Here is a 26,661-nt window from a genome sequence, read left to right on the forward strand (position 1 = left end):
TGGACCTAATTCGGTACTCTAGGCCAAATATCGTGCAAATCGAAAGATATATAGGGACTTTGGTGCCTCATTTACCTTAAATCGGACGAAACTATATATGGGAGCTATATCTAAATCTGAACCGATTTTTCCCAAATTCAATAGGGTTCGTCCTTGGGCCAAATAAATGAGCTGTGCCAAATTTAATTCAATTCGAATAAAAACTGCGACCTGTACTTTGTTTACAATTTAACATGGACAGACGGACGGACAGAGGGACATGCATAAATCGACTCAGAAAGTAATTCTATGTATATTCTCGAAAGGAACCATGGGTCTATCTCGATTTCTTTTCCCTGTTACAAACATATGCACAAAGACTTAATACCCTGTACCACAGTGGGTTGAAGGGTATAATTAGTGACTGTCTGAGAATGTTTCCCCCAAATTTTTTCCCATAGAAAATAATCCTGAGACAGTGAGTACTGACAAAAATAACCTCAGTTCTGAGGTTATTATTTTCTATAGAAAAAAATCTCAACCTCAGTTTTCAGGTTATTTTTTTCTATAGAAAAAAATCTCAACCTCAATTCTGAGGTTATTTTTTTCTATAGAAAAAATCTCAACCTCAGTTCTGAGGTTATTTTTTTCTATAGAAAAAAATCTCAACCTCAGTTCTGAGGTTATTTTTTTCTATAGAAAAAAATCTCAACCTCAGTTCTGAGGTTATTTTTTTCTATAGAAAAAAATCTCAACCTCAGTTCTGAGGTTATTTTTTTCTATAGAAAAAAATCTCAACCTCAGTTCTGAGGTTATTTTTTTCTATAGAAAAAAATCTCAACCTCAGTTCTGAGGTTATTTTTTTCTATAGAAAAAAATCTCAACCTCAGTTCTGAGGTTATTTTTTTCTATAGAAAAAAATCTCAACCTCAGTTCTGAGGTTATTTTTTTCTATAGAAAAAAATCTCAACCTCAATTCTGAGGTTATTTTTTTCTACAGAAAAAAATCTCAACCTCAGTTCTGAGGTTATACACAAAGACATAATACCCTGTATCACAGTATGGTGAAGGGTATAATTAGTGACTGTCAGAGAATGTTTCCCCCAGATTTTTTTTATAGAAAAAATCTGCCTTCTGCCTTTTCTATAGAAAAAATCCAACCTCAGTTCTGAGGTTATTTTTTTCTATAGAAAAAATAAGTCGTCAATGACTGAGGATTTATTCCTTTAGAAAAAAAAACAACCTTAGTTTTGGGGTATTCTGAGGTATTTTTTCTATAGAAAAAATGAATTTCAGGAATTTTTTATGTAGAAAAAATCAGACCTCAGCGACTGAGGATTTTTTCTATTGAACACAAAAAAAAAGTCTTCAGCGAATAAGATTTTCTATAGAATAAGTTTTTCTATAGAAAAAAATCAATCCTGTGTGGCTGAGGATTTTTTTTTTTTTGGTCGCAGGAATTATTTTTCTATGTCCTTAGAGCCTGAGGAATATTAGGGCCCACCTCGCCCTAATATCCGCGGAATCCACATAAATAAAATAAAAAAACAACAACTGTACAACACATTTTTTAAACATGTGACAGAAGTACAGCACTGACTGTACATGTGACACATGATGTATGAGTTGTGCGTATCCTGGCCATACAAATCCCTAATCCCCTAAAAATACTTGGGGAGGGGCTCAAAGGAGTTTTTTCAGGTGACACAATCACGTAGATGGCCCACCATAAATAACACAACGCAAAAAATATTTTAAATATACAAACATATGCACACATGCACAAGGCGATGTGTATGTATGCGCTTAATATAAATTCATATGTGTGTGGATGTGTTTAATATACATTTTAATCCATTTATCCATTGTACGAAATAGAAAGGACGACATCGAGAAATTAATGTGAAATATCCACGTTTCTAAATATTTATTTCATAATGTAACCACTTACCCCACCATGTCCTGAACCATCAAGACCTTCATCATCAATGTATATTTCATCTCGTGGCGATTGACTAGATGATAATGTTGAGGCTGGCGAGGGCTTAAGAGAATTCTGAAAATAAAGAAATAGAATTTTTAATTAAATTTTAATGGGACGTGATGGATATAAGAGAAATGCCACTACAAATAATAAACAGAAATGAATGCGCCTAAACATATGCTATACCAATTTGCTATACGGCTTTAAAAGGATAAACCCCAATAAACCCACAATTGAGACACTATGTGTAGAAATAAATAAACAAAACAAATGGCATCATTTCAAAATAATGATTAGAACACTAAAAACCGATTTAGAATTTTTTGAGGGTAAATATTTACAAATCTCTTTGAGTGGCCTTTTTTTTGCTCTACGAAATAACAAATACCCAAAACATTTGGATACTGGTATTTGTTTTAATTTTATTTATCAATCTCCCTCCCCTACCCCTAGAAAAAAATTGTTATGAATAGAGAATTGAGATATAAACTGGAATATATACACAATTGTCCTTTACACACACACTCACATATATACATTTATTTGAAAATTGGCATACATTGTCGAACATCACAACAATCAATAGATGCAGAGTAACAAAAACACACCAATGGTCCTTTGGCAAGGATATTCGAGGCGTAATGATCATCAATGCCATTTGAATTGCCGATGATAATGACGTTTAGGTCTATAATGTTGAAGTGTGTCAAAAAAGGATGTATTTATATTTCAACAATATAAAGAGAGAGAGGCACATCGAGGACAGGGAGGGGTGAAGAACAGCAAACGACTAACAAACATATTGACATAAAGAAATACAAATGGTACATAAAATTCACAATTATGCCAACGTTTACAAAGGCACACACACTAATGCATACACATAAGAAACATATGTGTGTGTGTATTGGGACACAGATTCATGTATGCATATGTCAATAAAACTAAATGGGTGAAAAATATATAGGGGATATTTCCAGAGGAAATTTCCTCACAACTGATCAAGCCTTGGATAGACACTGAAAAATATTTTTTATAAAAACTCTGGCCTTGGATAGACTGAAAAAAATTTTTTATAAAAATTCTTGCCTTGGATAGACTCTGAAGATCCTGGAAAAAAAATTAAAAATTCCATGCCTTGGATAGACTCTGAAGATCCTGGAAAAAAAATTTAAAAATTCCATGCCTTGGATAGACTCGGAAGATCCTTGAAAAAAAAAAAATAAAAAATCCACTCCTTGGATAGACTCTGAAGATCCTTGAAAAAAAATATATTTTTAAAATCCACGCCTTGGATAGACTCTGAAGATCCTTGAAAAAATATTTTTTAAAAAATCCACGCCTTGGATAAACTCTGAAGATCCTGGAAAAAAATTTTGAAAAATCCACGCCTTGGATAGACTCTGAAGATCCTGGAAAAAAAGTTTAAAAAAATCCACGCCTTGGATAGACTCTAAAGATCATTGAAAAAAAATTAAAAAATCCACGCCTTGGATCCTTGAGAACTATTTTTTTTAAATCCACGCCTTGGATAGACTCTGAAGATACTTGAAAAAAATTTTAAAAAATCAACGCCTTGGATAGATTCTGAAAATCCACGCCTTGGATAGATTCTGAAAATCCACGCCTTGGATAGATTCTGAAAATCCACGCCTTGGATAGATTCTGAAAATCCACGCCTTGGATAGATTCTGAAAATCCACGCCTTGGATAGATTCTGAAAATCCACGCCTTGGATAGATTCTGAAAATCCACGCCTCTTTTTGAGCTTGAAAACATATTCTTTAAAAAATCCACGCCTTGTGGTAGGCCTTGAAAAAATATTCTTTAAAAAATCCACGCCTTGTGGTAGGCCTTGAAAAAATATTCTTTAAAAAATCCACGCCTTGTGGTAGGCCTTGAAAAAATATTCTTTAAAAAATCCACGGCTTGTGGTAGGCCTTGAAAAAATATTCTTTAAAAAATCCACGCCTTGTGGTAGGCCTTGAAAAGATTTTCTTTAAAAAATCTACACATTTTATAGGCCTTAACAATTATTCTTTAAAAAATCCAAGACTTGTATAGGCCTTGAAAAAATATTCTTTAAAAAATCCACGGCTTGTGGTAGGCCTTGAAAAAATATTCTTTAAAAAATCCACGGCTTGTGGTAGGCCTTGAAAAAATATTCTTTAAAAAATCCACGCCTTGTGGTAGGCCTTGAAAAAATATTCTTTAAAAAATCCACGCCTTGTGGTAGGCCTTGAAAAAATATTCTTTAAAAAATCCACGCCTTGTGGTAGGCCTTGAAAAAATATTCTTTAAAAAATCCACGCCTTGTGGTAGGCCTTGAAAAAATATTCTTTAAAAAATCCACGCCTTGGATAGACTCTGAAGATACTTGAAGAAATCCACGCCTGTGTTAGAATCTGAAGATCCTAGAAAAAATATTTTTTTTTAAATCCACGCCTTGGATAGATTCTGAAAATCATTGAAAAATATATATTTTTTTAATCCACGCCTTGGATAGATTCTGAAAATCCTTGAAAAAATATTTTTTTAAATCCACGCCTTGGATAGATTCTGAAAATCCACGCCTCGGATCAATTCTGAAAATCCACGCCTCGGATCGATTCTGAAAATCCCCGCCTCTATTTGAGCTTGAAAGAATATTCTTTAAAAATCCACGCCTTGTGGTAGGCCTTGACAAAAATATTTTTTAAAAAATCCACGCCTTGGATAGACTTTAAAGATCCTTGAAAAAATATTTTTAAAAAAATCCACGCCTTGGATAGATTCTGAAGATCCTTGAAAAAATTATTTTTTAAAAATCCACGCCTTGGATAGACTCTGAAGATCCTTGAAAAAATATTTTTTTAAAAAATCCTTGCCTCGGATAGGCTCCTAAGATACTTGAAAAAATATTCTTTAAAAAATCCACGCCTTGTGGTAGGCCTTGAAAAAATATTCTTTAAAAAATCCACGCCTTGTGGTAGGCCTTGAAAAAATATTCTTTAAAATATCCACGCCTTGTGGTAGGCCCTGAAAAAATATTCTTTAAAAAATCCACGCCTTGTGGTAGGCCTTGAAAAAATATTCTTTAAAAAATCCACGACTTGTGGTAGGCCTTGAAAAAAATATTCCTTAAAAAATCCACGCCTTGTGGTAGGCCTTGAAAAAATATTCTTTAAAAAAGCCACGCCTTGTGTGAAATGTCTCATATTTCGAATGCCAGTATTTGCAAAAGGGTATGATGATAGTTTAAAGGAAAAAAGATTGAGCCTATAACGAGCTAAAAATTACACAATTATTTTCACACGCAAAAACCCATTTACATATGTATATGTAAATACAAACACACATACATGCATATCTATATATTCACTGGGGAATTCTTTACTGAAACCAATGGCACAAATTACAAATAAATGCTCAAATAGACATGGGTATGTTAAAATATGTTCCTCCACATACGAGTACATACATATGTATGTACATATGCCATTTACATACATATGTATATGCTAGTGTATGAATAACACATATGACTATGAAAATGTAGTAGCGTGTGTGTGTGCTGCTAAATATTGCCATTGATGATGACGATGATGACAATACTGAAATTGTGAATAATGAGATTGACAGGATGCTCCACAACGAAAGAACGGTTATTTCCAAGTAAATGAATTTTCGAAAAAAAAATTAAAAAACTACAATTTCCAGCAATCAATTCCACATTACCGAACATTTTTTTTCTATTGAAATTTCCTATATCTGGAGCTTACTGTATCGTAAAATGCCATACATTTTTTGGTTACATTTTCCTTCATTCCTACACTGACAATGTTCACAGATTTAAATTAGCATCCTTACACACAACCACACACACAAAAATCAAACAGTAATTGTTGGAGAAAAACATAGCATCTACAAAAACAATAAAAACAACAACTAAACGAACGCCTAAAATGCGGCAATGCTTTTATGAATTTAAGTAGTAGATTGTTGGCTGCTGAAAATTTTTATAGACCAATAAGAGGAGAGCGGAAAGCAGAGAAAAAAAAAAACTTTTTTTATGTTCATGATATTGAAATTTGCTTTGTCGTAAAAGTCGTTGGATGTTTTTGAAGTGTAATTAGTGTTTTTGTTGTTGTTGTCGTCGTTGTGATAATGACACATAAACCTAGTCAATATAAATTCAAAACAATTTTTATGGGCCTTAACATAAGCCAGCAATAATTTTTTTTATGTCACAAAATGTGGAAAACCATTTATAATAAAAAACAAATACTTTTCAAGAAGGAAGGGAATTTTAAATATACAAAATAATAAAGCTTGAGATAGTTTGTGAAAAAAAAAATTATTTAAAAAATTCAAGCCTTTTTGAAAGGGTACACATTTTATTTCATGCCTAGCAAAAAAAAAAAAAAAAATCTCCAAAAAATCTAGGCCTCATTAAGGCCTTGAAAAAATATTCTATTCCTAAACTGGTCCTTGAAAAAATATTCTTTAACAAATTTACGCCTAAACTGGCCCCTGAAAAAATAATATTTAAAAAATCTACGCCTTAATTGGTCACTGAAAAAATATTCTCTAAAATTTTACGGCTATTTTAGACATTGAAAAATATCCTTTAAATAATCTAGGTTTTTATCCAGGACTTTTATAGACCTTAAAACCATAATAGTTAGAAAATCCAGGCTTTCGATGGGTCCTTGAAAATATTCTATAAAAAAACCCGACCTCTTTCAGCCATTTAAATCTATCCTTAAAAAATCTATGACTATATAAGACTTTGAAATAATATTCTTTAGAAAATCTAGATCTCTTTTAGACTTTAAAAAATTATCCTTCAGAAATCCAGGCCTTGTGTGGTTGCTTAAAAATATTTTTTAAATAATCTATCTATATTCTTTAAAAATCTATTCTTTAAAAATATATTCTTAAAAACATCTATGACTATCTAAGACCTTGAAAAAATATTCTTTAGAAAATCTAGACCTCTTTTAGACTTTAAAAAATTATCTTTCAGATATCCAGGTCTTATGTGGTTGCTTAAAAATATTATTTAAAAAATCTATGCCTTTGATACAGACAGAAAAATATTCAAAATATACTTAAAATCCCACTCTTATGATGGACCCTTAAAAAAATATTCTTAAAATTCCCACGCCGCTGATAGATTCTGAAACATATTCTTTAAAAATTCCCTACGACTCTGATAGACCCTGAAGAAGTATTAAAAATATTCTTTAAAAAATACCCTACTCTTGTAGACCCTTGAAAAAATATTCTTCAAAAATCGACTACTATTGTAAAACATTTTTTTTAAGTCCACTCCTAAAAAATATTCATTAATCCCCCACTCAGACCATAAAGAAAAATATTCTTTAAATCCCCACCCATCTGATAGCCATTGAAAAAATATTCTTCAAAAATCTACTTTTGGTTTAGGTGCTTGTAAAATATTCTTTAAAAATAATATACGCCTTGTTAAGGTCCATAAAAAATATTATTTAAAAAGTCCACTCTTCTCATAGACCCTTGAAAAAATATTCCTTTAAAATACATATTCTAAACCAGTGAGCGGAGCAGAATAGTTGGACGGGGCCGACCATACGATACCCTACACAACAACCCCTGAACTCTAACTTTCAGCAGATGTTTATTCCGAGCCTGGGTAATATTTCATGATTGTTGCACCCTCATGTCCGATTAGAGGTCAACAGCTCCTCCTTCCTTCATATTCAATACAGTGCTTCTAATTACTTATCCATATTTCCTTAACGGTGGGTTGTGTTGTGATGTTCGGCTTTATAATTGTGACCATGGCATCTGTTGATTGTTGTCCGGCGCCTTATCGTTCAAAGCCACCTCCTTATCTTCCTAAGGTTGCACAATATGCAGTTGTATACCATCGAAGAAAAAAATATTGTAGTCTGTATGGGAAAAAAAGTCCGTCACTACAAGAAAAATCTGCTCTGAAAAGGAATGTTCTGGTGTGATGCCAAATGTCCGAACCTTGACATGGTTGAATTTAATTTGTAGATGCAATTTAGGAAAAATAGTCGACATAAATACAACTTATCAAGTACCGACATTTGTAAGCCACATTGCCCAATATGCCTGATGAGCCGCTTAATCAACGCCGAAACGCGTCGCATAAATTATTATCTGATCATCAACGTTGTCCTTGACCATAACTGAAACCTCATGGACAATTTCAAAGCGATCAGCGCTATATTTCCGCCCTCTAGTGTGTGGTAATGGGTTACTAAATAATATCTGAATACGTAAGCCCCTGTAAATATTTGAGTGTAACTCCCACATTCGAGTACATACGACAATATACTTGGTATCAATTTGAAGGTCAACAACTTCAACTTCTCGGGTGTATGTCCTTCAGGAGCAAGTAAATACGACCCAGAATAAAATTTTTGAAAATTTTCACGCAATATATTGATCGATCTTTATCAAGACATGCATGTTTATTTTTTGGCCCGATCTCCTTCTCCATGTAAAAAATCGCAATGTTTGGGACATAATTGCGGCATCTGGAGCGACCAGAAAATCATACAAAAATAAAGTTTTTGATCCATATCATCTACTAAATATTAACCGATATTTACCAAAAACAATAGGGGTCTTCATTGGAAACAGCAAGTATATACGCCCCAGAATAAAATTTTTAAAAATTTTCACGCAATAATTGACCGATCTTTATCAAAACAGGCATTTTTATTCTTTGGCCCGATCTCCTTCTCCATGTAAAAATTCGGGATGTATGGGACATAATTGCGGCCTCTGGAGCGACCAGAAAATCATACAAAAATAAAGTTTCTGATTCATTTCATCCCTAAATATTAACCGATATTTACCAAAATCAATAGGAGTCTTCATTGGCCAGAATCCGTTATACATGCACAATTTCGTGAAGACTGGTCCATAACTGTGGCCTGTATCGTGTTTACAGATTATAATGGACAGACGGATGGACACACATGTATAGATCGACTCAGCTAGTCGAGATATGACGACCGGTATACTTAAAGGAGGGTCTAGGACCAATATTTCGCGGCGTTACAAACTCTTGGGGCTGCACAATGCTATAATACCCTGACAACATAGTTATGTAGGGTATAAATACATGCCCCTAATGTTGCCTGAAAAATATTCTTTAAAAATTCACACCCCTTGTCGACCCTTGACAAAATATATTTAAAATCTCTACACCTGTGATAGATGACCACGCCTCTGATATACCCTGAAAAATTATTCTTTAAAAAATACTCTCCTTTTGTAGACCCTTGCAAAATATTCTTCATTCTTTATTTCACGCATCTGATAGACCATGCTCTTTAAATAAAACCCTCCTCTGATAGACCATGAAAAATTTTTCTTTAAAAATATCCTCCTCTGATAGACCATGCAATTTTTTCCTAAAAATGCACTTTAGTTTTGTTCTGTGAAAAAATTATCTTTAACAAATCTATGCTTTATTTAATAACAGTATTTCTCTTTGTTATTTTTATTTGGTACCATGTGGCGTATAACTATTGTCACTATGTATACGCACTGCATTACCAAGATAAAAAATAGTGTTAATTAAGGATAGCTTTTCAGGTTTTTAAAGGAGACGCGAATGTAAAGATCCTTGAAATAAATATTCCATACAAAACTTGAACTATCTTCGTTGGAAAATCTACGTCTGTGCTAATGTTGAAACCATATAAAAAATAATTCACGCTTCTGTTGGCCCTGGAAAGCCTTCGCTATTAAATCCACGCCTTGTATGGAACCTTGAAAAATCTTCGTTAATGAATCCACGCCTTGTATGGAACCTTGAAAAATATTCGCTATGAAATTCACACCTTGTATGGGACCTGGAAAAATCTTCGTTAATAAATCCACGCCTTGTATAGACCTGAAAAATAATAAATCCACTTCTTGCATAGGACCTGGAAAAATATTCCTTAATAAATCCATGCCTTTTATAGGTCCTGGAAAAATATTCTTAAAAAATCCACCCATTTTTGCAGCTCCTTACAAAACATTCTTTAAATATCCAAGCATGTAATGGTGCCCGAAAAAAAAGTTATATTTTGTAACACCTTTAGTCATTGTGTGACCCTTACATTTAAATTATATATTAAGGTTAACGAGAACATGCCAATCACGTTTGCGAGGCCGATTTTCGTAATTTATTAATGTTCACTGTCATACAAATGACTTTTTAAGACGAATAGCAAACAACCAAATATTTCTTTCGGTTTGCCGGTACCATAAGTTTGTTGTTGGCGAATCCGGTGGGTAATCATCATCATTAGTTCCAATACCTCCATCACGTTCATTTATTGTCGTATTTTATCCTGCCTGGCAATCGTATCTCATTGGAGTATTAAATTGTTTATGTCAAAGACGTTGTTACCTGTTCTCTCTTCTCAATGACTATATATTTAGTATTAGTTGTTGGTGTATTTTTGTTCCATCTTCTTCTTATTTACTATCCTGAGCATTCTTGTAGATTTTTTTTAATATTCTTAATGGATATGAAATAAATAAGTGGCCATAAATAAAAATACTTAGTTTTTATCAGCATAATGGACTGCGATGAAATCCATTGAAGAGGGACTGCGGCTATAAAATGCAGATAGAGTTGTTATCAACGGAAAGAGGGAGAGAGAGAGGGTCATTGGGTGAAAAGTTTTTGTGACAAATTGTTTTTTCTGCCCAGAAATGAAATCAATATACAAATGGCAGTTCAAATGGGTGGTACTGAAATTTCATATCAGATTTATGCTATAACCGGCAAGTCATACATTTTTAAAAATAATAAAAAATGAATTAATCATTAATTTTTACTACAGTTCCATAAATCACCTACTATTTTGCTATCGTCAATATCCGACTCGAAATAGGCTATATAAGTCCAAACAATATTTAAAATTAATGTAGATATTTATAAAAATAAAAAAAAATCGCAATACCGGTCTAAAACAATTAAATTTCCCCGCAGTCCCATATATCACCTACTATCCAGCCACCAAACCAATAAAAATAATTTAACATTTGCATTGCCTACTTTACGGATGATTTTCAATTATTCTGCATAATTTAAGAGCATACTTTTAGGCACACAATTTGCCTTGTAAATTAACCTATAGTAAGTATATAAATGTTATTGTTTTTTCTTCTTTTGGTCATTTCTATTTTGTAAACATGACAGAACATGAATGAAAAGAAGAAAAACCGCATTACAACATCGTGGCTGCCAAAAAATACTGCCACGTTTTTTGGCATTTTATCAAAGGGGATACGAACGAAACCAGCCTAAGCGTAGGCAATGGTGGTAACAACATTTTCTAAAATAGCATTCTCCACATGAAGCCGATTCGGTACAACTAACATCAACAAATAAGATAGACAGTCAAGCAGGATGGCAAGCTGTCTGACTGACTGGCAGACTGATAACACAAACAACATTATCTTTAGAAATTTTTACACACGAGAAGGAACATGAATAGCCGAAAGTTTTTGTTATATCTTTCAAATGCCATTCTTTAAAGAATATTTTTCAAGGCCTTTCATGGGCGTGAATTCTTTAAAGAATATTTTTCAAGGTCTAGCCAAGGCGTAGGTTGTCTAAAGAATATTTTTCAAGATCTATCCAAGGCGTGGATTGTTTAAAGAATATTTTTCAAGGTCCAACTGAGGCGTGGATTTCTTAAAGAATATTTTTCAAGGTCCATCTGAGGCGTGGATTTATTAAAGAATATTTTTCAAGGTCGAATATTTTTCAGAGGCCTATCAAAGGCGTGGATTTATTAAAGAATATTTTTCAGAGGCCTATCAAAGGCGTGGATTTCTTAAAGAATATTTTTCAGAGGCCTATCAAAGGCGTGGATTTCTTAAAGAATATTTTTCAGAGCACTTCCATCTAAGGCGTGGATTTCTTAAAGAATCTAAGGCGTGGATTTCTTAAAGAATATTTTTCAGAGGCCTATCAAAGGCGTGGATTTCTTAAAGAATATTTTTCAGAGGCCTATCAAAGGCGTGGATTTCTTAAAGAATATTTTTCAGAGGCCTATCAAAGGCGTGGATTTCTTAAAGAATATTTTTCAGAGGCCTATCAAAGGCGTGGATTTCTTAAAGAATATTTTTCAAGGGCCATCTGAGGCGTGGATTTATTAAAGAATATTTTTCAAGGCCTATCAAAGGCGTGGATTGTTTAAAGAATATTTTTCAAGGCCTATCCAAGGCGTGGATTTTTTTAAATAATATTTTTCAAGGACCTTCAAAGCTATAGGACCTTCAAAAGTAGTGGATTTTTTAAAGGATATTGTCTAAGGACCTTCAAAAGTAGTGGATTTTTTTAGGAATATTTTCGTAGGACCTTCAAAAGGAATGGATTTTTTAAAGGATATTGTCTAAGGACCTTCAAAAGGAGTGAATTTTCGAATTGAATTTCGAAAGAGCTTCAAAAGGTGTGGATTTTTTAAATAATATTTTTTAAGAACCTTGAAGAGGCTAGGCAACAAATGATGTTACTTTTTTGTTGTTGTTGCAGTTGTTGATTGTTCACGTACATGTTCGAATGTTGAGCACAAGAATGTTCGAGAGCGGGGGACCTGAGGCAGAGGATTACGTTAGAATGGTTGCCTGGTTGGCTGGTAGCCTTGTATGCAAACTTCTGTCATTCATGACACCAAACCGTATTAAAGTAAATTTTTCTAAACTTTTGTATATTTGCTGTGTGTCAGTGTGTGTGTCGGTGTGTGTTAGTGTAAGTACTGTGTTTGTTTGCTCAAACATTTGTAGTTGTGGCATTATGCGGAGCTGGAGCAGCAGCCAAAGTTAACATAATTTTGCTAGACATGGAAATGAACTGTAACGTTGGATTCTTTGCACCGACAAACTGACTGACTGACAACAACGACAAACACCATCACTGAAGACATAATGCAGTATAGAGTTTAGGAAATGTGGCAGGTTTATTGTGGTGGCTGTTGAAGTGTGTATCTTTTTTTTTTTGTTGAGTGTGGTTTAAGAAGGCGGGGAAATAATATTTTTGAAAAATCCACGCCTTATATAGGCCTTGAAAAATATTTTTAAAAAAAATCCACGCCTTATATAGGCCTTGAAAAATATTTTTAAAAATCCACGCCTTAGTTGGATGCTTAAAAAAATTTGTTTTAATTTTTTTTTTTAAATTCCACACCTATTTAAGACCTGCTCGGAGAATTTTCCCCGAACTGTTTTACATTCACCTCGTGTCGAGTACTTCTATTCCGATCCTCTCATGCCAACCTGTAATAACCATAAAGTATATTTTTCTTTGTGTACTTGGTAGGTAGATTAAAAAAACTGAAGCAGAGAATACACCTTCAGTAAAAAAGACGTTTCAAAAATTCTGCTATTTGAACACTGAAAACGAAGAAGAAGAACAGCAACAACACTTAAACCATTACAAAAGCCAAATGGGTATAAAGGATTCGCATAGAAAGATAGAAAAAAAAGACACAATTTACACACAACGAAAATAACTTTAAGGTGTGAATAACCGTTAGCTTTTCATAGAATCTAACTAACAAACAGGACCTCACACATACACTCGCAGACAAGCAGACATACATGACCACATTACACCTGAATATTGTTTTTCATTCCATTTACTTGCTTTCTTCTTCTTGCTGTTGTTATGCCATTGCAGTACTTTTTTGTTCGACTGTCTGCTGTTATGTTTTCTTTGAGCTGAGCTGGGTGCCAGCAGTTGACATGACAAAAGGATTGAAATGGAAGACATCAAACAACAGCAGCAACAACAACAACGGTACGATAAAAGAACGGCAACATAACCGCAATCCTGCCAGTCATCATTTCGTAGAGAAAACCAATGTCTTCTTTAGTTGTTTTTCTTTTTTCTTCGTAGTCGTAGTTTTTCTTCAGTTGTTTCTTTGAGGCAAATATGGTTTGGTAATGTTAATAAACTTTTAGGGCAGATTTTCGTAGATTTTTTTTCTCGAATATTTTTTTGTAGGCTTTTAACCTTTGAATCAGACAAACAACGCCAGAAGGGCAAAATGTAATTATAATTTAATTTTCAGACTTCAGTTATAGAAGATTACATAACAAGTGATAGAGGTGTGAAGTGGTCTAAGGGATCTGTGGTCCTTGAAAAAGTTTTTTTATTAAATATTTTTGAAGCATTTATATAGGCTTGGTTTTTTTTTTAAATATTCTTCAGGTGTAATTTTTTCAAGTACACTTGTAGGCATGGATTTAAAAAAAAAATAATTGTCAAGTTTACTTATAGGCTTAAAAATAATATTCAAGCCTACTTATAGGCGTGAATAAATTAAAAAAAATAATTTTCAAGTCTGCTTATTGGTGTGGATTAATTTAAGAATAATCTTCAAGGCTGCTTATTGGCGTGGATGAATTTAAAAATAATTTTCAAGCCTACTTATAGACATGAATTATTTCAAAAATATTTTTCATGTCTACTTATACGAGTGGATTAATTTCAAAATAATTTTCAAGCATACTTATAGGCCTGAATTATTTTTTTTTAATATTTTTCAAGTCTACTTATAGGCGTGAATTATTTTTTTAATATTTTGCAAGTCTACTTATAGGCGTCGATTAACTTTAAATAATTTTCAAGTCTACTTATATATTTTTCAAACATATTTATAGACTGGACTTAAATAAAATAATTTCCAAGCCTGCTTATGGGGGTAGATTTCAATAAAAAATATTTTTTAAGCATAATTATAGGCGTGTTTTGTTTTAAATAAATATTTTTCAATATAATAGTCGTGGATTTTGAAAAATATGTTTCGAACATAATTTTGTTTTTAATTATTTATGGTCGTGAAAATATAAAAATATTTTGAAGCATATTTGTAGGCGTTGTGTTTATATAAAAATATTTTTGTAGCCTATTTATAGCCGTGGATTCAACTAACATTTTTTATCCTATTTATCGGCATGAACTTTCAACGAATATCTGTGAAGAATATTTATAGGCGACGATTTTTCAAAACATATTTTTGGAACCTACTTATCGGCACAGGTTTGAAAAAAAGCCTAATTTCTTGGAGCCTATTTTTAGTCATGGATGTTTAAAAGCATATTTGTGGAGTTTACATATAGGCAGGGATTTTTAAAAGAAAAACTTTTGAAGCCTATTTTTAGGCATGGATTTTTCAAAGAATATTTTAGGAGCCTACTTATAGGCTCAGAGTTTTCATAGATTTTTTTTGAGCTTACTTATAGCCGTGGATTTTTCAAAAAAAAAAAGATTTTGGAGCATATTTGTAGGCGTAGATTTTCAAAAAATATAAGCTTGGCTTTTATAAAGCACATTTTTCTAGCTTATTTGTAGGCATGCATTTTTTTTTATAACAGCTTTTTTTGAGTCTATTTATAGGCAAGTATTTTTCAATGAAAACTTTTGCAGCCTGCTTATATGCGTAGATTTTTCAAAGAATATTTTTGGAGTCTATTTATAGGCGTGGATTTTTCAAAGAATAATTTTAGAATCTACTTAAAGGCTTCAATTTTTCAAAGAACATTTTTGGGGCCTATTTATGAGCGTGGCCTTTTAAAAAACATTTTTGGAGCTTATTTGCTTACATTTTTCAAAGAATATTTTTGGGGCCTATTTAACATCATGGGATTTGTAAACAAATATTTTTTGAGTCTATTTATAGGCGCGGATTTTTCAAAGAATATTTTTGGACCCTATTTAGAGGCGTGGCGGGATTTTTTAACTAATATTCGTTTAGTCTATTTTTTTAGGCATCGATTTTTCACAGAATATTTTTGGAGCCTATTTGTAGGCGTGGTTTTTAGGAAGCACATTTTTGTTGTCTACTTATAAGCGTGGATTTTTCAAAGAATATTTTTGGAGCCGATTATAGGCTTGGGAGACATTTATAGGCCAGGATTTTCCATAGATTATTTTTTGAGTCTATTTATAGGCGCGGATTTTTCAAAGAATATTTTTGGACCCTATTTAGAGGCTTGGCGGGATTTTTTAAATAATATTCGTTTAGTTTATTTGTAGGCATAGATTTTCCACAGCATTTTTTTTGAGCCTATTTGTAGACGTGGTTTTTTCGAAGCATATTTTTGTTGCCTACTTATAGGCGTGGAGTTTTCAAAGAATATTTTTGGAGCTGATTTATAGGCATGGGAGACATATATATAGGCCAGGATTTTCCATAGATTATTTTGGGAGCCGTGAATTTTTAAAAGAAAAATTTTGGAGCCTGTTAATGACTATTTGTGGAGCCTTTTTATAGGCGTGGATTTATCAAAGCGTATTTTTTTGAGCCTACATTTAGGCGTGGTTTTTTCAAAGCACATTCTTTGAGACTACTTAAAGGCGTGGCGGTTTTCAAAGGACATTTTGAGGCTACTTTTAGGCGTAGATTTTTCAAAGCACATTCTTTGAGCCTACTTAAAGGCGTGGGGTTTTTCAAAGCACATTCTTTGAGCCTACTTAAAGGCCTATTTTTAGGCGTAGATTTTTCAAATCATTTTTTGAGCCAATTTATAGACAGGGATTTTTCTAAGAAGATACTTGGAGTCTATCTATAGACAGGAATTTTTCTAAGAAGATCCTTGGAGCCTACTTAAAGGCGTGGATTTTTCAAAGCACATTTTTGAGCCTACTTTTAGGCGTAGATTTTTCAAATCATTTTTTGAGCCAATTTATAGACAGGGATTTTTCTAAGAAGATCCTTGGAGCCTATCTATAGGCGTGAATTTTTAACTTAGATTTCTTTTTAAATATATTTTTCATGTATACTTATAGGTGTGTATTTTTTAACCCTAATGTTCAAGATCTTCAATATATTTAGGTTCTCTTGAATGTTTTCTATCTATTCTTTTTAAATCATGAATTTTTATTATGTTTCGCCATTCATAAATTTTAAGATTTCAGGCATGTGTGTAAATGTCATGAAATGACATGCTGTGTTATGTATATGCAAGCATGTAAGTATTCTCCAGGTACATAATGTCATCGGAAAATCCATTAAATTCGTCAACCTTCATTTGTTATTCAAAGGTCTGTATTTTAATGCGATGAGATTTATACATACCCGACGGAATATGGGTGGTCGTGCAAAGACACAATGTATTGAACTGCAAAAAAGGGTTAAAGGATCGGAACGAAAGAAAATAATAAATATTGGAAGAATTTCAGAATTTATAATAAGATATTGCGTTGCTCTGCAGTTGTAGATGTTCAAATACGAACGTATTGGGAACAAATAATGGGTATGGCCACCATAAGGTTGTGATCGGTTATAGAAGTTGCTCTTATTTCCACAGAACATATGTGAAGCATCACTTTTCCTGCCAGACTTGTATAATAATATTCCCATTAGAATTTCATAAAGGCATGCCACCCACAAGAACAACAACGACGACGACCATTTATTTGGATATTTCATCTTGAATGTGGAATATGCATCTGCAGCATCCTGACATATAATGATGACATATCGTTGCAAAGCATTTCAAGGAACTCGAAAAGGTAAAATGTGCATAAAACTTTGTATACGGGAATGAAATGTGATTTGAGAAGAACATAAGGGGGCGTTCGCCACATCCAGATGAAATAGAGTAAAATTCTGTGTGTGTGTGTGTCTGTTTGGGTGCAAATGGGGAGAGGAAGTTTTCTAGGCCACATTTAAATTAATGTATGCCTAGCTGCATGTGTGTGTAAGAGTAAATGCTACGGATGAATGCAAAGCAATGCCATGCTGTTCTCATTTTCAAAGTCTTTTGCACATGTTTTCCGAAGGGGGAGGTATGTTTGGCAGTAAAATATGAGGCTGCTAAACGCTCACACACACACATATGTATTTGTGCATGAAAATGCAATGATAATACACCATGTTAACTAATACGTAGGCACCGAAGATTCAAACATTTATCAATGCGGAAGTAAAATGTACACAAACACATACATATGTATACTTATTATAGCTAGTAGGAATATTCATCAAATGGGAGGGAGGTTACGATACTTGTGCAACTACTATTGAGCATGACTAGAACATCAATAACAATCAAAGTCATGGCATACATAATAGTAGAAATGTTAAAACTGTGTTGGCAGCCATGTCAAATATTTACATGAACACACACACATATATAAATAAGTGCAGATTTATAATGAGGAGGGTGGATAGGGGGTGATAACAGCAATTTAACTATAGTTAGGTCCGAAGATATATTCTATAAAAATCGGTGACTATAAGCACGCTTCAAAAAATAATTAAACAAATTTCGACTATAAGTACGCTTCACGCCTATAAATATACCCCAGCAAAGTTATTTAAAATATCCACACCTATAAATATGCCCCAGAAAAGTTATTTAAAAAATCCACGCCTATAAATATGCCTCAAAAAAGTTATTTAAAAATCCACGCCTATAAATATGCTTCAAAAATTTGTGTTAAAAAATCCACGCCTATAAATATGCCTCCAAAATTTGTGTAAAAAATCCACGCCTCAGAAATTCGTTTTAAAAAATCCACGCCTCAGAAATTCGTTTTAAAAAATCCACGCCTCAGAAATTCGTTTTAAAAAATCCACGCCTCAGAAATTCGTTTTAAAAAATCCACGCCTCAGAAATTCGTTTTAAAAAATCCACGCCTCAGAAATTCATTTTAAAAAATCCACGCCTCAGAAATTCGTTTTAAAAAATCCACGCCTATATTTATGCCTCAGAAATTCGTTTTAAAAAATCCACGCCTATATTTATGCCTCAGAAATTCGTTTTAAAAAATCCACGCCTATATTTATGCCTCAGAAAATCGTTTTAAAAAATCCACGCCTATATTTATGCCTCAGAAATTCGTTTTAAAAAATCCACGCCTATATTTATGCCTCAGAAATTCGTTTTAAAAAATCCACGCCTATATTTATGCCTCAGAAATTCGTTTTAAAAAATCCACGCCTATATTTATGCCTCAGAAATTCGTTTTAAAAAATCCACGCCTATATTTATGCCTCAGAAATTCGTTTTAAAAAATCCACGCCTATATTTATGCCTCAGAAATTCGTTTTAAAAAATCCAAAAAAGTTATTTAAAAAATCCACGCCTATAAATATGTCTCAAAAAAGTTATTTAAAAAATCCACGCCTATAAATATGCCTCAAAACAGTTATTTAAAAAATCCACGCCTATAAATATGCCTCAAAAAGTTATTTAAAGAATCCACGCCTATAAATATGCCTCAAAAAAGTTAATTTAAAAAATCCACGCCTATAAATATGCCTCAAAAAAGTTATTTTAAAAATCCACGCCTAAAAATATGCCTTAAATTAACATTAAAAATCCACGCCTATAAATATGCCTTAAAAAATAATTTTAAAAAATAAAATATTGGATTTTCTTTCCACGAACATCAAATTTATTATTAAAAATACAAAAACAAACAGTTATGTAAATACAAATTAACACTTATTATGTTGGAAATAAATACAAAATAAAAACAAGAGAACACCCATAAAATTCTATAATTTATTATTATGGTTAACACGATGGAAAAAATTCCCTGAATTACAAATTTGTTAAAAAAAATAAACATTTTATTAGAATTTTTTTTGATGGCACGTACCAGGGGACAGGATGAGGAGAAGGACGAGGAGTCATTTAATGAAATTTTTAGGTACAATATTGGTTTTCTCGTTTGTTATATTCATTTGATTTGTATGTTTTTTTTTCGTTTTTCTTTTTATTACCTTGTAAAACATTTTTTACTTTTACTTTTGGGTTTCTTTTACAGCTCCATTGTTTTTTGTAAGGATTTTTGAAATTTTTACGACATACACACATAGATAATAAAAATTTCGTTCGTTGTTTTATTTGCTCGTTAAGGGTAATCTAATAAGCGTGAAACATAACATTGGCGTTGGGGTGTTGGTATGATTCCCATTTTTGATTTCATTTTAAGGGATTTGTTATTGTAAAGTAAGCTAGGGAACATGTTTGAGATATAAAAAATAAAAAAAAATATGCCGTAAAATTATGTAGGCCTGAAAATATATATTTTTTAAAAAATCCACGCCTATATTTAGGTCTGATAAAATATTTTTTTAAAAAATCCACGCCTATATTTACGTCTGATAAAATATTTTTGAAAAAATACACGCCCAAAAATAAAGTAAACAAGTCAAAAAACGTTAAGTTCGGCCGGGCCGAACTTTGGATACCCTCCACCACATATATACTGACAGGTACCTGAAATAAAAATATAGGGAACATATCACAAAGTGTACCTAACATGGGGAATATTGGTCCAATCCTTCTGGTACCTTCCACATAGGGGTAGGGCTAAATGCGGGTTACAGTTTATATACATGAATATATATATAAGGTAAATTATCGAACTTTATGTTCTAGTTTTTTTTTCGTATCTTCCGCAGATGAAATGATTACAAGAGAGTCTTAGAACCCAACACAAAATGCGGAACAAAAAATCGATAAGTATTTTAATATAAAAAAGGGGGTTATATGGGGACTAAATTTTGGGAGGGAGGTTTGCTACCATATGCGACTACACAAAAAAAAACAAATTACAAAGAATTTGGTTGAAAAATGCGTTAAACAAACCCAAAATACTGAAAATTGGGGAGTACCCTTATATGGGAGCTACGCGAAAAAATGAACCTATATTTATAATTTTAAGTGGAGATTTGCTACCCAATAAGAACTCGAAGTACTAAATTACAGTCAATTCGGTCGAGAAATACGATCAGAATCCCCAAAATACCGAAAATTTGGGGGTACCGTTATATGGGGTCTACCAGAAAAAGTGGACTTATATTTATAATTTTTAATGGAGTAATTTGGTACCCAATAAGAATCCAATGTACAAAATTTCAGCGAATTCAGGTATAAAACGTGCCCAGGAACCCCAAGATACCAAAAATTGGGGGTACCCTTATGTGGGGGCTATCCGAAAAAATGGACCTATATTTATAATTTTTAGTGGAGCAATTTGGTACCCAATAAGAACCCAACGTAAAATGTTTCAGCGAATTCAGGTATAAAACGCGCCCAAGAACCCCAAAATACCGAAAATTGGGGGTAGCCTTATGTGGGGGGCTATCCGAAAAAATGGGCCTATATTTATAATTTTTAGTAGAGAGATTTGCTACCCAATAAGAACTCGAAGTACCAAATTTTAGCGAATTCGGTAGAAAAATGCGATCAAAACCCCTAAACATACCGCAAAATTGGGGGTACCCTTATATGAGGGCTATCCGAAAATATGGACCCATATTTATAATTTTTAGTGGAGCAATTTGGTACCCAATAAGAACCCAACGTAAAAATTTCAGCGAATTCAGGTATAAAACGCGCCCAAGAACCCCAAAATACCGAAAATTGGGGGTACCCTTATGTGGGGGCTATCCGAAAATATGGACCTATATTTATAATTTTTAGTAGAGAGATTTGCTACCCAATAAGAACTCAAAGTACCAAATTTCAGCGAAGTCGGTAGAAAAATACGATCAAAACCCCTCAACATAAGGCAATTGCAGCGAATTCAGTTGAAAACGCGCTGAAGAACTTCAAAATACCGAAAATTGGGAGGTACCCTTATATGGGAGCTATGCCTAAACGTGGACCATGTAGCCCATCATCGAACTTGACCTGCCTGCAGACAAAAGACGACTCTGTGCGGCGAGCTATCTTAATTCCTTTAGACGCTAGAGTGATTACAACAGACAGACGTACAGACAGGCATGCTTAAATCGTCATAGAATAGGGCCGGAAATGAGTATTTCGATGCGTTACAAAAGAAAAAACAAAACTAATATACCCTCCATACTATGGTGGAGGGTATAAAAACGTCAAAACTATTATTTTTTTATAAATCCACGTCTATAACTAGGTGTGAAAATCATCATCCTGAGTTACAAAGGATTTTTGTTTCTTTATTAAAAGATCCTGCCCAATATATTAATCATATTAGGTGCCTAATAATATTGTTCCCAAACAAACAATTTTACTAATTTATTTTTCATTTCATTTAGTTTTTTTCATTATTTCATTCAACACTTGAGGAAAATATGTTTTCGTTCCCCAATATTGCTACTGTGTAACTTTCTCAAAAAGTTCTCTAATAACTAAAGGAACCCCTCCGAAAAACCTCAAGAAAAGAAGCAACTTATGAGGAAGAAAACACTTGTTTAACGCTTTGGTTGTCGTGTAACACATTTTCTCATTATGCAAAGTTTCGCAAGAGGAATTTTTCCAATAAAACTTTTTTGTACACCCCCACAAAAAATAATACACAAAAAAAAATAAAAAAATAATATTGGCAAAACCTGACAACAACAGTCGTAGTGATATTTTCAAGTTGTTTGCGTTCGTGCCCATTGCCACAAACTTTTCTTATCAACCTCATCATCATCAGCGTCTCATCAATGGTACAGGATTCCAAGGTAGTTTTGATAAGAAACTAGCTGCGCTCCCTCCATCAGACAAATGTAAATTTTTAGCCGAATATGAATTCGAAGACAGGTGAACGATGATCTAAAGACAAACACAGGTCGTGACATTATTATCATAAATACATATCTCTCGAAAAAATACTCACACACACACTCACTCACATATAGATAGCTCATTTATACACACATATTGGCATATTATGCCACCCTTGTGTTCCTCTAAGCGGGTGTAAAGTATGTAAACATACTTAAGTGCAGATGATGATGATGACGAACAAGAAGAAGAGCAACGTGCTTACGCAAATTATATTTGACTTACAAGAATACCCCCGCCGCTCTTCTCCCCCAAACACCACCATCATTGTCCTTATCATCATCAGTAGCAGCATTATGGTGTTTACATGAATATTGCGACTATGTCGCAATATCGACTCAACTCTTCAACTCTTCCTTCTTCGCACCATCAAAAAGATATTCCTTTTTTGCAATTTTAGTTCGTACGACAACATCGTTCACATATGTTGTTATGGATGAACACTTTCGAGTTTGGGTTATGATTATTTTGAGAACTAGTTGCAGAACTTCTTAGGGAACATATGAAATTCTGTTACAGTAGATACCAGCCACGGTATTGCACGTAGATTATTAAATTTATTACAATACACATATTTTTCAAAAATGTAAAGCATACTTAAAGTCGTGGATTTATTTGCAAGTGTCTGTGTGTATCTATACTTACACAAAAATATTTTTCAAAGGTCCGGATTTCTATGAAAATAATTTTCAGACACAATTATTGGCGTGGATTTTTATACAAATATTTTATCGAGCATATTTATAGGCTCGGGTTTATAAGAGTATATTATTGCCTAATTATGGGCGTAGACTTTTCTTAAATTATGTGAAATCTATATATAGGCGTTGCATTTTTTGAAAATAGATTTGCTCATGACTCTTTATAGGTTGGGTTTGTTTAAAAATAAGTTTTCAAGCCGTATTCTAGGGGTAGGGTTTTAAACATATTTTTTCAAGCCTAGTCATAGGCGTGGCTTCTTTAAAAAGATTTCTTAAAGCCTAGTTATAGGCGTGGATTTTTAAAAAGACTTTTTCAAGTCTAGTTATAGGCGTGGATTTTTAAAAAGACTTTTTCAAGTCTAGTTATAGGCGTGGATTTTTAAAAAGATTTTTTCAAACCTAACATAAAGCGTGGATATTTTTTAAAAATTATTTTTATGAGGCCTAATATTAGGCGTGGATATTTTTAAAAAAATATTCTTATGAGGCCTAATTTTAGGCGTGGATATTTTTTAAAAATTATTTTTATGAGGCCTAATTTCAGACGTGGATATTTTTAAAAAATTATTTTTATGAGGCCTAACTTCAGGAGTGGATATTTTTTAAAAATTATTTTTATGAGGCCTAATTTTAGGCGTGGATATTTTTTAAAAATTATTTTTATGAGGCCTAATTTCAGGCGTGGATATTTTTTAAAAAATTATTTTTTTGAGGTCGAATTTCAGACGTGGATATTTTTTAAAAATTATTTTTATGAGGCCTAATTTCAGGCGTGGATATTTTTTAAAAATTATTTTTATGAGGCCTAATATTAGGCGTGGACATTATTTAAAATATTTTTTTTCAAGCCTAGTTACAGGCATGGTTTTGCTTTAACTATTTTTATGAGAACTAATTTTAGGCGTGGATTTTTATACCCTACACAACTATGTTGTCAGGGTATTATAGCTTTGTGCAGCCCCAAGAGTTTGTAACGCTGGGAAATATTGGTCCTAGACCAACCGATCGTCATACCTCGACTAGCTGAGTCGATCTAGACATCTGTGTCCGTCCGTCCGTCTGTCTATTATAATTTGTAAACACGATAAAGGCCACAGTTATGGACCAATCTTCACGAAATTTTGCCTGTAGGATGGGTTCTGGCCAACCTCTATTGTTATTGGTAAATATCGGTTAATATCTAGGGGATGAAATGGACCCAAATACTTAATTTTTATCGGATTTTCTGGTTGCTCTAGAGGCCGCAAGTATGGCCCGAACATCGTGAAATTTTACATGGAGTAGGAGATCGGGCCAAAGAATGAGCATGCCTGTTTTGATTAAGATCGGTCAATATTTAGCGGGTCAAATGGACCCCGACTTTTGTGTGAAATATTACAAAATTTGTATTCTTTAGCGTATATATTTACTCCTGAAGGACATGGAGCCGAGAAGTTGAAAATATATCCAAGAAGAGTGGTTGGCCTTCAAATTGATACGACTTTTGTGTCAAAAATTTAAAAATTTTTACTCTATAGCGTATATATTTAACCCTGGAGGACATAGACCCAAGAAGTTGAAAATATATCCAAGAGGAGTGGTTGGCCTTCAATTTGATACCAATTACATTGTCGTATGTACTCGGATGTGGGAGTTACACTTAAATATTTGCAGGTGCTTACGTATTCAAATATTATTTAGTAACCAATCACCACCCTAGAGGTCGAAAATATAGCGCTGTTCGCTTTGAAATTGTCCATGGGGATCCAGTAATGGCCAAGGACAACGCCTGTAATTTTCGGTGATGATCAGATAATAATATTGGGATTAAGTGGACCGAAAACCTAATTTTTTGATTTTTTGTTTTTCGAGTCGATCTATAGGCCACAATTGAAAGCCGAACATAACACCACAGTCCACGGTGAAGGTCAAGAGAGTGCAAATATTACCTAAGATCAGAATATAGAACCATACAAAGTTAGATCGTCGTGGAAGTTGTGTGGGGTTTCATATAGTCGGCCCCGTCCGACTATACTGCTCCGCGCATTGCTTTTTAAATAGTTTTTCAATCCTAGTTTGGGTCGTGGATATTTTAAAAATATTTTTTCAAGCCTAGTTAAAGGGCGTGGATATTTTTTTACATAATTTTATGAGGCTTAATTTTAGGCGTGGATATATATTTTTTTAAATATTTTTATGAGGCCTAATTTTAGGCGTGGATATTTTTATGAGGCCTAATTTTAGGCGTGGATATTTTTATGAGGCCTAATTTTAGGCGTGGATATTTTTTGTGAGGCCTAACTTTAGGCGTGGATATTTTGAAAGTTATTTTTTAAGGGCTTGGAGTTTTTAAAAATTATATTAGAAAATCCTCGAGTCTCTACGGAAGTACAAATTGTCAGGAATTTTCTAAGGTTCTCCTGACAGTCTACCATACATAGATGACCTCCGGAGTCTCTTCTGCTGATAGAATGCACACAATTTTCCTTTCATATTTAAATCATTTCTTTGTCAATTCAAATTTTTCCTGTTGTTGATGGCCGGACGGACTACCCATAAAAATACCAAATTTATAGCATATTTTAAGGAGCTGTTACTTTGTAAATTTTTAGAAAATTACTTTTTCATTTTATTTTCCTGAAAGCTGCTTGTTCACCGAACTGTTTAGTTCCCATTTGACCCATATCTTTTGTGAAAATGTGTGGTGTTGTGTGTGTGCCTATGTGTGTTCAAAAGCATATTTTCTATTTTATGACTTAACTATAGAATATTCATAGATTTTTGCCTACATTTTTAGGTTACGACAAATACACCTTTACAAATCCATAGCAGGGATGTGTACATGTGTGAATGTAAGTGTGTTAGGAGGATATACGGTAAAATCAACAAATGTTACCAAAATGTTTGTCACTTTCGTTTTTGTTGTTGTAGAAATTTACATATTTTTGTTGCCTACTTTAGGGGATAAGTTTTTGGCACATCGAAAGGGAGAGATTTTTACGACCTACTTTTTATTTTTTTTCTTTTTGAAGGCAAACACATAAATTTCTTATAAAGTTTTTCTATTCGTGCTTTTTATGTGATACTTTCGTTTTTTTTTCTCACATTTCAAACGAAACAAAGAACAATTCACGCCATACTTTGATGCTTGGCTTGTGATGCCACGGCACGGCACGCCAAGCGATGTCAGCTATCATCAGCGTTGTCATCGCCATCGTCCTCATCATCATTGGCAAGCGGAAAGCGATAAAACGACAACTGCAGTAATTTGTATTACCTAGTTTTATCCTCAGTTGCCGAAGTCGCTATCTCTCTCTCTCTCCGTCTCTCGTTAAGCCCGGAAGGATATATAAAATTATTTTTGTAGTTATTCTTTGTCATTCAGGACTATTTGACTTTGTATCAATTTTTTGTGCTGTTTTGTTGTTTTTGCCCTTTGTAAATACTTTGTCTTTT

The 26,661-nt window shown here is 33.2% G+C and overlaps 1 protein-coding gene across 1 annotated transcript in view; it reads right to left on the bottom strand.

Annotated features, from left to right (window-relative positions):
- LOC133328412 (syndecan-like) overlaps positions 1 to 26,661 on the bottom strand; it is a 146,127-nt gene that overhangs the window by 98,005 nt on the left and 21,461 nt on the right. The window contains exon 2 of the mRNA XM_061536982.1: positions 1,931 to 2,036. Coding sequence (XP_061392966.1) covers positions 1,931 to 2,036 — 106 coding nt within the window. The remainder of the gene's footprint in view (positions 1 to 1,930; positions 2,037 to 26,661) is intronic.

The sequence above is a fragment of the Musca vetustissima genome, unplaced genomic scaffold (assembly GCF_032173495.1).
Source record: "Musca vetustissima isolate MV318-11 ecotype Yass unplaced genomic scaffold, APGP_CSIRO_Mvet_v1 utg23951, whole genome shotgun sequence".
Taxonomy (NCBI): Eukaryota; Metazoa; Arthropoda; class Insecta; order Diptera; family Muscidae; genus Musca; species Musca vetustissima.